Source organism: Prosopis cineraria, unplaced genomic scaffold, assembly GCF_029017545.1.
Source record: "Prosopis cineraria cultivar Desert tree isolate PC_DT_omini unplaced genomic scaffold, ASM2901754v1 PC5, whole genome shotgun sequence".
Taxonomy (NCBI): Eukaryota; Viridiplantae; Streptophyta; class Magnoliopsida; order Fabales; family Fabaceae; genus Prosopis; species Prosopis cineraria.
The window spans coordinates 31,909,617-31,925,621 of record NW_026555336.1 but is presented as its reverse complement, the minus strand read 5'-3'; the positions used below and the strand labels follow the sequence as shown (position 1 = coordinate 31,925,621).

General features: G+C 35.8%; 1 protein-coding gene across 1 annotated transcript; it reads left to right on the top strand.

The window, feature by feature from the left end:
* The first annotated feature begins 1,335 nt into the window (after positions 1 to 1,335).
* Positions 1,336 to 15,748, top strand: LOC129312056 (DNA-directed RNA polymerase 1B, mitochondrial-like). Its single transcript, XM_054954618.1, is given in 20 exon segments — positions 1,336 to 2,243; positions 2,735 to 2,995; positions 3,079 to 3,124; positions 3,127 to 3,211; positions 3,318 to 3,384; positions 3,544 to 3,602; positions 4,218 to 4,335; positions 4,436 to 4,549; positions 4,873 to 5,004; positions 5,088 to 5,504; positions 5,795 to 5,845; positions 6,716 to 6,786; positions 7,294 to 7,378; positions 7,603 to 7,755; positions 7,849 to 7,923; positions 9,635 to 9,724; positions 9,886 to 9,933; positions 10,367 to 10,481; positions 10,603 to 10,706; positions 14,945 to 15,748. Coding segments are annotated over 20 exon segments (3,012 nt in total). The 5' UTR covers positions 1,336 to 1,433; the 3' UTR covers positions 15,056 to 15,748.
* Positions 15,749 to 16,005: the final 257 nt, after the last annotated feature.

The window sequence follows — 16,005 nt, the reverse complement described above, 5'->3', positions numbered from 1 at the left end:
ATGACATGAGATGGAATTACTGCTGCTACTGTAGTCACCAATGCGTTTCCAGCTGCCATTGGATGGGGTGTTTGCTTTCCAATTCCAGAGCTGTTTATCCATCTTGTCCTTTACATATTTAGAGAAAATTCTAAATTTTTAACGCTTTTATTATAAGGAGTGAGAATGAATGTTTAGTAAAATTAATTTTAATGCCCACATTAATTATTGCATGGATGAATTTGAAAAAAAATAATTTTTAAAAAAATTTCAAGACAAACTTAGCTGAAAACATGTCATACAATTTGGATTGGAGCGAGTGTATACATGTGGATATCTATATGTGCTTTTTCCTGAATCCTAGCAGTTATTTTTTTGTTAAGGGTTAATTCGCCTTTTTGGACTGTGGCAACTTGCAGTCTATTTGAAGAAAGCTCTTTGAAGTTATTTTTGGATTCAACTTTTAACTTTTGAAATTGCTTGTTAAATTTCTAAACACCTTTATTCCCATTTTACCCCTAAATCAATTTTTCATGTTAAATTTTCTTTTGAATGTATATAGAAGTATTTATAATTTTATATATTTTTTTATACAACATTCAAACTTTAAATTTTTTATAAAAAATTGAAGTATTTATTTTCATTACTCAACATAAAAAATTTTTATTTTGTATTTTTTGGTATGAATTTCATATTATTTATACATATTTTTTATTATATCTATTATTCACCTTATCAAATTTTATGTTATTTAAAATTTTTATTATATATGTTTTCTAATATTTTAAATGCATATCGTATTTATATATCAAAAATTACATATCATAAAATTAATATTGTTTTCAATAATTATATATTTAAAAGTATTTTTATTATATATCATCTAAATAATTTTTAGTTTATTAAATTATTTTTGAAAAAAAAATCTAAGTAAAAATTTTATTATAATAATCGATTTTTATTAAATGAATTTTTAAAGAATTGATTCTTGGTAAAAGGAAACCGAACGCAATCCGACTATGGATGGGCGACACATGTCATCAATCTAGGCACGTCGCTTGCCATGTCATCAATCTGGACACGTCACTTGCCATGTCATCATGCCCTGGAAAGACTTTTCGGATCAGACCCGGAACCGGTTTCTACTTGCTTCAGTTGTGCGCTCGTCTACTTGAAGCATGAAAGCGTAGGTTTATGAAGGGCTTAGGCTAGAGGCGGCTTTGCCTTCTCTTCTTTGCCCGCTCAAGGTCCTTTAATTATCGCCATTTCTTCATTCTCATTAGCTTTCAATCTAAATATCACTCATCTCTCTTTTTTGCTTCCGGCCCCGTTCACTCCTTGGAGAAATTTCAGGAATTCGAATGTGGATCAACTCAGCATTTCTTTGTATCTCTCAGCCATAACTCAAGTCATTCTCCCCGGATTGTTCTGTTAATCGTAGATTCCACTGAGAGATGTGGGCGAACGTAGTCAAGCGAACTTCCCTGAGGAAGTTTAAACTATCCCCTGAATTCTCTTACTCGCCTTCGTTAAGTTACATGAAGTTTTCCGGAGGCTTGAATTTTATCGAGAGGACGAGCCCTTCCGAAACACAAACGCCGGTGAACTCGAGATTCCCAGATATTGGGTTTTATCAAGTTGGTCTATTTACTTCGAAACCTGAAATGAGAATTCCCAATTTTCAGCCTTCTGAAGACCCCTTGGGTTCTTATTTATCTGTAAAGTCGGCTAGAGGTTTTGCTAGTGTTGCCGAGGTTATTGAGTCCGACGAGACTGAAGAAGATTTTTCTGGGTCCGATGACAATCAACAGTTGTGTAGGCAAATGAGAAAACAAGTGAAGGAAAAACCCCAGTTGCAGAAGCCAATGCATGAGTTGGCAGGTATGGCGAACTACAGGTATAAAATACTTCGGAGAAGGCAGGTTAAAATGGAGACAGAGGCATGGGAACGTGCCGCCGAAGAATATCAAGAATTATTGACAGACATGTGTGAGCAGAAGCTTGCACCCAATTTGCCATATGTGAAGTCGTTGTTCCTTGGTTGGTTTGAACCTCTGCGGAATGCAATTGCCGCGGAGCAAGAGGCTTGCAAATACACCCACGCGAACAGTCATGCGCCTTATTTTAATGAGTTGCCTGCAGAGATGATGGCAGTCATTACTATGCATAAGTTGATGGGATTGTTGATGACAAATAGTAATGGGATAGGCAGCGCTCGAGTAATCCAAGCCGCTTGTCAGATTGGTGAAGCGGTTGAACAGGAGGTTTGCTAAACTCGAAACGTTTTGGATTATTTACTCTGTCATTTGGTGAAGTTTTATGACCTGTGAATGAAGTTGGTCTTTGTTAATGCTTAGTTACTTGAACTCAAAGGGTACTTTAGATAAAAAAAGTGTTTCTGTCCTGTTTAAAAATTGTAGTTTTTAATCTGGAATCATTTTTCTAGCTTGTTTCCCTTGGTATATTGAGTTAGGAAAAAGTGTATCTCTTTCTCACATAATTGGTTGAGCTTTGAATGCCATTATAATTGCGTGAAAAAAAAAATCTGTTGCTAATTTATATAGTTGATGCTTGGATACCTCGTATTGCCATATTTATTGTGTTCCTCATGTCAGTCAAAGGATAAATAATGCAGTATCCAATTATCACTTAGTGCAGTATTTCCAGGCTTTTTGTTCAAGTTAGGTGTCACTATCTTGAAGTCACGATAGTCAAGTATTCATTCATTGAAGTATTAGTATTATATGTGGATCAGGCCAGAATATACAGATTTTTGAATACAAAAAAGAGCAGGAAGACGAAGAGGGCTGTTGCTGACAACCCTGATGGTGAATCTGATCCTGCAACCTCAGGAGAATGTAACGTGATTGAAGATAGTGACAAAGTGGTTAAAGAGCAGGATAAATTAAGGAAGAAAGTTGCGAGTTTAATGAAAAAACAGAAGATGCGAAAAGCAATGGCAGTAGTAAACAAACATGATGCTTCAAAGCCTTGGGGGCAGGAAGGTCAAGTAAAGGTTTGTGATGTTTCAATCTTTGTACATATGAACATGGGAGCTATCTTCACTTCACATTCCAATGCAGTTCATGTATATTCCAGGTTGGAGGTCACTTAATTAAACTGCTAATAGAAACAGCCTACATACAGTCCCCGTGGATCAAGTAGGAGATAGTCCACCAGATATACGCCCTGCATTTACACATGCTCTCAGAAATTTCATGAATGATTCACAGTGAGAATCAGCATCTTAGTTAAATAGTTTTTTATTCAATCAATATTGGTGGTATATTTAATCTATTTTCCTTTTGGTTTGTGGTGAATTCTTTTTGATCAAATAGGAAGAGCAGTAGGAGATATGGTGTTATTGAATGTGACCCCTTGGTCCAAAAGGGCCTTGAGAAATCTGTGAGTGACCTTTTATATAATTTTGATTTGAATTCATGGTTACTTTTCTTTTAGTTGGTTAGTAGGCTTCTTTTTGTGGTTGTGCTTATACTATGTCTGCTTTCACATGCATAAATTAATGTGGCTGATGCTAATATCAGACTGTTTTTATACTAACAGGCCAGGCACATGGTCATCCCATATATGCCAATGTTGGTGCCACCTCGTAACTGGACAGGGTACTATATTCAATATGCAGTTAGATTTATGAATATAATTCCTTGACCTCCTGTAACTTTAAATTCTCAAACTCCCTCTATTTAAAAATATCCTGGGACATCTCTTGTCTTTCAAATCTAAAAGATATGTTTGGCTTCACTTTCCACCTCTTTAAACAGTGACTAGTAATGTTTAGCTACATTATATATCAAGCATTTGACCAATGAATCTATTTTTGATCAGCCTCTCATGTTCCGATGACAGCGTGGTAATACATCTTAAAATATAAGCAAGGTCTTCTATATTCAAAATATAGAGGGAATCTATGTTTTTGGAGCTAAATCTGAGGAAGGTCTATTTTTTTTAATTATTTTCCCAGCTATTTCAGATCTCATGAAATTTCTGCTATTAACTTATTTGAATGGACTTGTTTATGGCAAAGAACTTTCTTAGGAGCATGTGAATTGTTAGAGTAAATTTGACACCTCAAACTTTGACAGTCACTATGATTTTACAAGATTTCTTTCTTGACGGGATGCTATTGACCTGCTGCTTCAACTTGTGACATCCAGCGAACTGCTGCATTTTAGTTTGCTAATTTTCATTTTCTTGGGAACATTGCAATATGATGGTAGGTATGACCAAGGAGCATACTTGTTTTTGCCATCGTATGTAATGAGAACACATGGAGCAAAGCAGCAACGTGAAGCAGTTAAAAGGACTCCCTTGCAACAACTAGAACCTGTTTTTGAGGTAGCATTTTTTTCCCATGTCTTTGTGGATAAGTATTTTAGTTTATGGTCATGACACCCTGCTGAAATTAATGCTGGTATATTTTTTTGGTTGTATCTAGGCTCTAAATACCCTTGGCAATACCAAATGGAGGGTAAACAAAAGGGTTCTTAGTGTCATAGATCATATATGGGCCAATGGTGGGGGCGTTGCAGATTTGGTGGACCGTCAAGATGTAAGTGACAATTAATTGAGCATATTTTGTAAAAACATGAAAGAAAATGAGGAAAAATTTTAATAAATAGGAATAAGTCATACTGTTATATGTTATCATATGACTCGTGTGGTAGGCAAAAAACCACCTGAAATATATAAAATACTTTTATAGGTAATTTAATTCATTGATTACTTGCCATCCATATAATAATGTCATATCCTTGTATGCGGGTAATGTATCCTAAATTGCCTATGCTTCCTTGGTGCCATTTTCTGTAAGTTATGCTGCTTCAGTGCTGAGTTTTGTAGTTGACCTTTCCTTTTCTCTTTTTCCTCATCAAGGTTCCCATCCCAGTGGAACCGGACACAGAAGATCAATCAGAAATCCAAAAATGGAAGTGGAAAGTCAAAGATATCAAAAAGAAGAATAATGAGATGCATTCACAGCGATGTGACATAGAACTTAAACTCGCAGTAAGAAGCATTTTTTCTTGTTTTGAATAGATTGATTTATATGAAATGCTTGCCCTAAGTTTGTCTCGAATTACTGAGTGCAGGTTGCACAGAAGATGAAGGATGAAGAAGGCTTCTACTATCCTCACAATCTTGATTTCCGAGGACGTGCCTATCCCATGCACCCATATTTGAACCATCTTGGTTCTGATTTATGCCGAGGCATACTAGAATTTGCTGAGGGGCGCCCTTTAGGAAAGTCAGGCTTGCGTTGGTTGAAAATACATTTAGCAAATTTGTATGCTGGTGGTGTGGACAAGTTGAGTTATGAGGGTAGACTCACATTTGTTGAGAACCATCTGGATGATATATTTGATTCTGCAGACAGGCCTCTTGAAGGAAGGCGTTGGTGGTTAGAAGCAGAAGATCCTTTTCAGTGTTTGGCAGCATGTATCAATCTATCTGAAGCATTGAGAAGCCACTCTCCTGAGACCACCATATCTCATATGCCTGTTCATCAGGTATCTTTTTGTGAGATCAGAAATGGTTTCTGGAAACGCATGCACAGACTGTCTTATTTGCATTCCTATTAATGGAAGAACTCAACTACATTCTTTCGATGGATATTTTTCATTTTGAATTGTTGCAACAATAACAACCTCCTTACCAAAATTGTTCTCATTTATATATATTACTGTTATGTTGGTAATGATGATATTGAAGGACCTCCAAGCATAGCCCATGCTTTTGTATTTCTTTTCTTGGTTTTGATACATTTTTCATAAAATAGTTTGTTTTGTCATTACCCTAGGATGGTTCGTGCAATGGCTTACAACACTATGCAGCCCTTGGGAGGGACAAGGTAATGTGAACATTAAATTTTCCTGGTTACCTGGAAGCCTTGTTGGCTTGCTTTTTGCGCTTGTTTGGAATTTGGGCTGAGGGGAAAACAGCTTGTTGTGAGGGGGTATTATAAATGGTTGACAAATGCTTATATAAAAGTGGAATGTTAATAAGTTTGTTTTTTCCCATGAAGCTGATCTAAAAGATAATTATTAGCCTCTAATGTGAGCAGAGTTTCTTGGTTGATGATGGTGTTCGGTTTGAAATTGGATTGAGAGTTTTTACATGATAAAGTCCTTTTTGGATTGTTCTTGGTGTTCAATAAACAAGTGCTCCTTCTTGAAGCTGGTGCTGAAAGCAAGATATTTGAGTTTCTTGTTTGTCGTTGGTGAAGGTGATTGCTTTTGATCTAGAATTTTTGAAGACTTCAATGATTTTGCTTGCATATTATTGTGAAGCTAGGTGGCTTACTAAATCATGATAGATTTAAATTTTGCCGTTATTTAGGTTCAATGTTTCTGACTTTCCAACATCTAAAACAGTTCAATTTCACAAAATTTAATTTCGCCTACCCATGCATGTTTTTCTATTATTGGGGATTATATGTTTTCATAATTGATATTGTACATTGCATGCTGGCAAAAAGTGGGACCGTTAAGAATAAATGCATGAAACTCGTCAAAATAGTACTAATCTAAATTTAAACTGCAATGTGTTATTATTACCTTCTTGCACAAGCTGACTCTTGAATGATGATAGATTGTTTCAGAAATACTGGCTTGATGAAGTTGTCTTCTTACTTCCTCTCTGCATGTCCCTTTCTCTTTTTTTCCCCTTTCCTTTTTGATATTGCCTGAGTATCAATACACTGCATTTTTTATTTTTGAAGTTGGGAGCTGCTGCAGTCAATCTTGTATGTGGAGACCGGCCTGCTGATGTTTACTCAGGAATTGCTGCAAGGTAACGAGAACTGTGTGTGCAAGTTCGTGAAGAAATTACAATAACTAGGCACCCTTCAGTTACAATTTTTCCTTCAATTTAACGAAGTTCAATATAGATAACACTACTTTGAGGATATAAGGGGGTGAGCAAAACTTGTAAACATTGCTTGAATCATAAAATCAATAATGGGAAGCAACTGGCCCTTTCTGATTGACCTCCATCAAAGCCAAATGCTGGCATATTTAGCAGCTTTACAGCAGTTATTACACAGTTTCCTTTCTCCTTTTCTTACCTACTATTAATTTATCTATTTCTTAATGCCATTCCACAAAGGAGTCAGTTGCATCTGCTGTCAAATTATTCTATTTGTCCAAACCTATACAACCATACTGAGGCTCAGCTTACTGAAAATTCTTAAAATCAATCCAAAGATGAATTGTGCTGTTCGCATTGATTTTGATGCATCGATATATTAAAGTCATCTGAACTACTGTTTTAATTTATTCTAATTTGTTTGTGGTGCAGGGTACTTGAAATCATGAGAAGGGATTCAGAGAAAGATCCTGAAACTTATCCAAATGCAATACTTGCTAGACGTTTGATCAACCAGGTTTCTTGTGATTATACTTTCTTAAAATAAATCTACTTTTATATGTTTTCTGAGAAATACTTGAAAATAGAATTGTAGGAACTTTTAGAACATTGGTAGATGAGCTTGATGATTTGCTGACATCAGTTTATAAATTGAAAGTGCTTTGTAGGAATTCAAAAGCACTTATGTCCTAGCCTCAATCTTATATCACTAACGGTTTTTTGAATACCTGGCACCATTAGGTGGACCGGAAATTGGTGAAGCAGACAGTGATGACATCAGTTTATGGTGTGACTTATATTGGTGCCCGTGACCAGATCAAGAGGAGGCTAAAAGAGCGTAATGCTATGGAGGATGATTCAGAGATGTTTGGTGCAGCCTGTTATACAGCAAAAGTAAGAGAAGTCAATTTGGTGTAGGCGGGGGTGCATGTGTTTACAATCTATCCATTTCTTTTCTTGTTTTGCTGACTATTCACTGCTTTGCAGACCACTCTCGTGGCCTTAGAAGAGATGTTTGAGGCTGCAAGAAGTATCATGAATTGGCTTGGGGAATGTGCTAAGGTATTTTTTATTTTGTGAAGATAGCAGGGGAAAGTTGGCATGTGGCTCAATCATATATATTTTTAAATAACTGATCATGTTTAGGTTTTTTTTGACCTGAAATGTTTAGTTTAATTTGCGCTAGTTACATCTATTAAATCCCCTGGTGGCAATCCTGGTCTGATTATTAATTTGTTTGATTTTCTTCACTAAATTTAAATAATCTTTTGGTTGTCTTCTGTTTGGAAGGTGAGATTGGTTTAACTTTGAAGCTGCATTCCAGTAACCCTTGATGCTTTTCTTTACGTAGTCATACTAATTTCTGTACCTCAACAAACTAAAGATTGTTTTTGATTTGTGGCTTTTAGGACCCATTGTCATTATTGTTTGAATGTCCATGTTATTGTGCGAGTCTATATGTTTGGATTATGTATGCAGGGTAAGGGTAGAAAATGGACTCTGGAGTGCACCCTGTCATTTAGTGTTGTGGTATTTTTGTTCTAGTGGGTGTGTAGGGAGAAGGTGTTTTTGAGTGACAAACTCAGGCACCATTAGGAAGCGTGCTGTGCATATGTAACTTGGTTCCATGCAGAACTAGATTTGTAATAGGAGAAAATTTCGGTGGCCTTCATAATAGTTATCTTTTTTCGAATGGGAGCTTTTCCTTTCCTGTATCAGCCAGACGTCATGGTATAGGAATAAAAAGTTCCTACAGTGCTTCCTTCCAAATGCAGTGCTGAAGAAAAATAAATTTATTACTTATTCTCCCTTAAGGACATGATCCATCTCGGCCAACATGGTTTTAGTAGCCTCTCATGTCATGTGGTATCTGAGCTGGTTTACATCAACTGTAAGTTTTGGAGTAGGAAGAGAGCTTTTTCTGGAAGTCCCCCACAATCATTGCTTTTCTTATTTTGCTTCAGTTTTGACATAATTTTTGAGAATAAGTTTTGATATTGTACTTATTGTATGAGATTGTATATGATTAGGGCTGACTAGGCAATGAGTAGGCAGATATGATTGTATTTATTCATCATTAATTGCTTGTCTTATACATACGATTATAAATAAGATAACCTGGTAGATCGTATACAATAACCACATTCTCTCTTTTAATTTTCCATTTATCAATAATATTGGATCCTAAGTACACTTGATTCATTTGTTCAATTTGTTGATGTAAATACTTCATAAAATTCAAGATCTATATCTAGCAACAAGTTATAACTAATACTCTCTTAATCTCAATTATAAGACAGAGTTGGAAGAGATTGTGCATACTAATAAAACATAATAATGACACTTTACAAATTTACTTTTTTAAAACAAAATTTTGCAACAAAAAAAAATTATAAACCTTCAAAAATAACCCAATGCACCTAATCATTACACTACAATATCATTTCAATTCTCTCTCCACTTGAAGGGTAATATTGGAAAGGTATTATTAATGAAACTTTATTTTTTTTAAATTGTCTTATATTTTGGGACGACAATATACCTGTAACTTTGTCTCATAATTTGGGATGAAAAGAGTATATTTTAATATCCCATTTTGCAAATACATTGAATGGAGTTGAGAAGTGCTTATAACACACATTGGATTACTATGATTTTGCTTAAAGTTTTTTAAAGGCTACTTCATTATGTTACTGTGTTTTTCTTGTTGTAAATGTTACAATACTTGTACATGCGTTGACCTTGCAATGATGTTGGAATTGAATATGATTAGGTGATAGCTTCAGAGAATCAGCCAGTACGGTGGATCAGTCCTCTTGGGCTTCCTGTAGTACAACCTTACAGACAGCTAGGAAGAAATCATGTAATACTTTCAAAAACAAACCTATTTTTTTTTTAATCTTTCATTCTTTATTTTAAAATTTTAATTCTTGGTCCTTATTAGTGTTATTTCTAGATTTAAAGAAATGAGCTGTGTTTGACAATATTCTGTGTCATCAATTCTCTATATTGGCTGTGATGCAGGTTAAGACGACCCTTCAGATATTAACACTACAACGTGAGACTGACAAGGTAACCACTGTATTTTTCTTACTTTGGCTTACCGCGTACAGGCTCACATTTGTACTTTGAAACATAATTTTATTTTGTTCTAAAGCAGAAAATTCAATCATGTATTTATGATCCAGCTGTTGTAAGATGCATGATAATTAGATGATTCATGTTTTCATTAAGAACTAAGTTTCACTAACCATTTCCTCTGTGCAGACCTTTTACTGGTTTAACTTGTTATTGTTTTGCTTTTATTTGTTAAGATTTAAGGCCTGCCAGTTGCCACCCCTTAAAGGCAATATAAAAAGCACGGCATCTATTCTCTCAGCCACTGCATGTCTTCTTTTTGGTTTCAATTGGTCACTATATATATTTATTATTTTGAATGCTGTATTATTGTTTTGAGCATTGTTTCAATTCTAGCAAAATAACTCACCTGTACTTTATATTGCAGATCATGGTAAAGCGGCAGAGAACTGCTTTCCCTCCAAATTTTGTTCATTCTCTTGATGGTTCTCATATGATGATGACTGCGGTTGCTTGCAAGAAAGCAGGATTGAATTTTGCAGGTCCATGCTAATCTCTTTGACACATCCTTACCATCTTGCACGCATGGAAATGTTCCTGTAGCACATCTATGTTATGTTAAAATTGGGGCTTATTATTGTATATAACAATGTTTGATTGCAGGAGTACATGATTCATATTGGACACATGCTTGTGATGTTGATATGATGAACAAAATACTGAGGGAAAAATTTGTTGAACTTTATGAGGCTCCGATTCTAGAAAATGTGAGTATCTTTCTTACATGCTTATTGAATTAAATCAATAGACACCCTTTCATGCATGAGCTTGTTATAGTAGTTTTCCTTGTATGATTGGAAATTTGGAATTGTTTGCTATTGTGCAACTTAAGGACATCAAAGGGCCCTTCTATGCATATGGCATAGCTTACAATTGGAAATGCCCAAGAGCTTGATCCCTATCCACCCCTTTCCTTCATACCCTACAATTAGATGCTGTACTTTGTTTTTTTTTTTTTTTTTGGGGGGGGGAGAGGGAGCATACAAATTCTTGAAGCAATTTAGTAAAATCCGTTTTGTTGGAACAGTGCATACTCCAGATGTTGGATTGCCTTGCTAATATATTTTCTTTAATTTGTTGTGCTTTTAAGTCTGATGAGATTGTACATGTGCCTCGTGAGAACTATTGGTTTTCTAAAATATTGTCAACAACAACAACAACAACAACAAGCCTTTATCCCACTAGGTGGGGTCGGCTACATGGATTGCAAGACGCCATTGTGCTCTATCATTTATTAAGCTTTTAGAAATATTATTAATTAAGAGATCACGTTCAACAACTTCCAAGAGTGTTCTCTTAGGCCTTCCTCTACCTCTCTTAATCGGACTCAAAGTTATATGTTCCACTCTTCTCACTGGTGCCTCCCTTGGTCTTCTTTGTACATGCCCAAACCATCTCAACCGATTTTCTACCATTTTTTCCTCAATAGGTGCCACCCTCACTTTTTCACGTATGTGCTCATTTCGAATTTTATCTTTACGTGTATGTCCGCACATCCATCGTAACATTCTCATCTCTGCTACTCCAACTTTATGCTCTTGCTGTCCCGTTAGAGCCCAGCATTCACTACTATATAACATTGCCGGTCTGATAGCAGTACGATAAAACTTTCCTTTAAGTTTATTAGGCACCTACGGTCACAAATAACTCCTTTAGCTTTTCTCCAATTAAACCACCCAGCTTGAATTCTATGTGAAATATCTCCACTGATTTCGCCATCATTTTGAATAATGGCTCCCAAATATCTAAACTTTTCCACTTGAGGTATAATTTGATCTCCCAATTTCACTTCCAAATTATTTTCGAATAGTCCTTTACCAAATTTACAATATAAATATTCCGTCTTACTTCTACTCAGACGAAAACCTTTCGACTCCAATGTCCTCCTCCATAACTCAAGTTTGCAATTAACCTCTTCTCTTGTCTCTGCTATAAGAACTATATCATCCGCAAGAGCATACATTTCGGGATTTCCTCTTGAATATGTTCCGTCAAAACATTTAAAATCAAGTTGAACAAATAAGGACTCAGAGATGATCCCTGATGTAGTCCAATCTTTATAGGAAAATCCTTTGTTTGACCACTAGGCGTTCTTATACTAGTTTTTACCCCCTCATACATATCTTGTATGGCTTTAATATAAGCAATCCGTACTCCCTTTTTTTCCAACGCTTTCCAAAGCACTTCTCTTGGTATACGGTCATAAGCTTTTTCCAAATCAATAAAAACCATGTGTAGATCTTTATCTTTACAACGATACTTTTCCATTAATCCCCTTAGTAGATAAATCGCCTCTGTAGTTGATCTACCTGGCATAAAACCAAATTGATTCTCAGAAATACTTGTCTCCAATCTCAACCTGTGCTCAATTACTTTCTCCCACAATTTCATTGTGTGGCTCATGAGTTTAATCCCTCTATAGTTAGTACAATTCTGAATATCTCCTTTATTTTTATAAATAGGAATTAATGTACTTCTCCTCCACTCATCAGGCATTTTCTTGGACCGTAAAATCACATTAAATAACTTAGTTAACCATCTCACCCCTTCTTCACCTAAACATTTCCACGCTTCGATAGATATACAATCAGGTCCGTTAGCTCTACCATTTGCCATTTTCTTAAGAGCTTCCTTTACCTCCTTATCACGTATTTTTCGATAGAATGACAAATTTTGTTCTCCTTCACCAGTTACTAAATCCTCCAAGTTACTAGATGAATCCTCTCCATCATTGAAAAGTTTAGAAAAATAAGTCTCCCATCTATTTTTAATTTCATCATCTGTAACTAAAATTCTTCCCTCTTCATCCTTAATACACCTTACCTGTTCTAGATCTCTTGATTTTCTTTCCCTACTCTTGGCAATCTTATAAATATTTTGCTCTCCTTCCTTCGTCTCAAGGTTCTTATAAAATTCTTCAAAAGCTTTGGAACGAGCTTCACCCACAGCTCTCTTAGTTTCCTTCTTAGCCATACGGTACCTCTCCCAATTTTCCTCATTGTTACACAAATGTATGGCTTTAAAACAGTTCTTCTTATACTTGATTTTGTCCTGTACACTATTATTCCACCACCAAGACTCCTTATCTCTCGGACCAGAACCTTTCGATTCTCCCAAAACTACTTTTGCAACCTCCCGTATCTTTTTAGCCATATCCTCCCATATGATGTTAGCACTTCCCTGAGAATCCCAAATTCCTTTATCCAAAAGATTTTGCTTGAAAATATCTTGCTTCTCACCTTTTAATTGCCACCACCTAATCCTTGGTGTTACTACTTGTCGACGTTTTTGGATTTTACTCATAATACACACATCAAGGACTAGGACCCTGTGTTGTGTCGTTACAGCATCTCCAGGGATCACCTTACAATTTTTACAAAGTTTTCTATCTGTGTTCCTAACCAAAAGAAAATCAATCTGCGACCTTGAGGCTCCACTTTTGTAAGTGATGAGATGCTCATCTCTCTTCTTGAAACAAGTGTTGGCAATTTTAAAATCATACGCCAATGAGAAATCAAGAAGAGTTTGCCCTTCATTGTTTAGCTCTCCAAAACCAAAACCACCATGCACCCTCGCATACTGACCAGCTTCCCTCCCGACATGCGCATTAAAGTCTCCTCCAATAAAAATCTTTTCACTCTGTGGTATGTGTCGAATCAACCCCTCCAGATCCTCCCAAAATAATTCCTTAAGACTGGCTTCTGTCCCGACTTGCGGCGCATAAGCGCTAACAATATTAACAGTCTCACGTCCAATTATCATTTTTAAAGAAATAATTCTGTCTCCAATTCTGCTAACTTCTACAACGTTCTTCTTCCACTCCTTATCTATAATGATGCCTACTCCATTGCGTGCACTTACTTTTCCTGTATACCAAAGTTTGAAACCTTGAATATCCTTAGCTCTTTCTCCACGCCATTTTGTTTCTTGCAAGCAAAGGATATTGATTTTCCTTTGAATCATAACCCCTACAACCTCTACAGATTTACAATTTAATGTCCCAACATTCCAAGTACCAAATCTAATTTTGCTCTTATGGACTAACTTCTTTAGCCGCGTGCGTCCAGAATGACGCGGTAGCCCTTGCTCATTTAACACTACATCCGGGCGCCGATGCAGCGGCTCTAACTCACTTATCACTGTACTCGAGCCATGCAGCGCGTTACTTACGGGCAACGACCTAGCATTAACATTATAACGTCTATTGTCCATGTTCATGATAGATTCAACAAATTTTTACATTGGCTGTTGATGGCCTAACACAACCCTCCTCCTTTACCCGGGCTTGGGACCGGCTATAAACATAGGCGGAGTTTTTCTAAAATATTGTCAAATCCAATAATTTATTTCTTTGTTTTGCTGGCATGCTGGGTTAAAAAAAAGGGTGAATGACAATAAAGTATCAAAAAAATGAATTAATGAAAGTTAGGTCCTCGATAAAATTTTCTATAAAATGAATTGCAAATATCAATTCAAACATTTATAAACAGGAATCCAAATTGCAAACTAATTGTTATATTTAGAATTGAAATATTGTATTTGCGGTTGAAACTATTAAATTTGCAACTATTTGAATCAAAATTTACAACTGATTTTTCAAAAAAAATTTACCGAGGACTTAATTGTTATTAATTTCCTCTGTTGGGACTTAACTGTTATTCTTCCAAAAAACAAATCTTAGCGCTAACTACATATCAAATGAAAGTGGTTGACTGCTTACGGAACTTTCTATGGTCCCTGGAATTGGATGAAGTTTATCTTTTATGTCATCCTATCATGCTACTCTCTACTCCACGAAATATATTAAAAGTACTTGTCTTACTTATGAGGTTTTTATACTTGGATATTCTACTTACCAATGGCAATAAGCATGTTGATCATACTAACTTTTTGGCTTAGAGTCCTGTTTAATCATGATGTTTCCCTTTTTTTCGCCCCTTTACAGTTGTTAGAGGGCTTTCAGAAATCTTTTCCATCATTGAATTTTCCCCCTTTACCTGCCCGAGGAGACTTCGATCTACGAGAGGTTCTAAATTCAACCTACTTTTTCAACTAGATTTTTTGAAAACTCAACTTGCCGTTCTTGTTCTTCCTCCTCCTGGAGTTCAGTCCCAAGGATGATATTTTTATTATATCTTCTATGGGCACGAGAGATTTCAATGGCCGTGAAGACAGGCATGTACATGAAAGAAAAATGCAGATTTCAATAGCCATGAAGACAGGCATGTACATGAAAGAAAATTGCAGAGCGAAATTTGGAGCCCGACGATCTTCTGTAAATACATTGTTGTCATGGCATTGGATGTTTTCAAGAGATGTCCTTTCGATTGGACTCCATTCATATGCTACTTGTTAACTATTTATGAAGGATACGAAGAAAAGGGGTGATTCAACTTGAGATCACCGGAGGGCACTCCAAATGGACTTTCACAAATGGTCTGCGAATTTGCTCGGATTAGATGCAAAACAAGACGATTGATTGAAGCCTTGCTATTTTATTCCAGAAGGCAAATCTATTCTACACTGCCCTTGCAAACAAGTAGGCCAAAATGAGTTGTCACGATTCTTTTTATTGCCTTTTTACATGTCTTTGATATATTTTTCTTGTATTCTGTTTTGCCTTAGAGGGAAGGGGTGGCTTAGCAGAATGTACCGTTATACCGTAGGAACTGTAAAATAGCTGTGGTTTCATCATTTAAATTAACATGTAGAATAAATAATGCCAAAAGAAACATTTTTTTTTACTTTTTCACTTGAGATGTGCCCCAATAGAAACATTTTTACTTTTTCATTTTGTTGGATTGATCTAGAATATTGGGGAAACTACGAAGCGTGTCATGGGAGCGAATGAACTTTTCATCTGTCCCTTAATTTTTATTTATTCCAATTTCGTATCCTACATTTCCAAAGTTTTCATTTAATAATTTTACGTTAGTTTACTTTCAGTCTTGCTGACATGAGTGTGCAAATACGAACACAGAATTCAAGGTTCTGCATAAACATCAT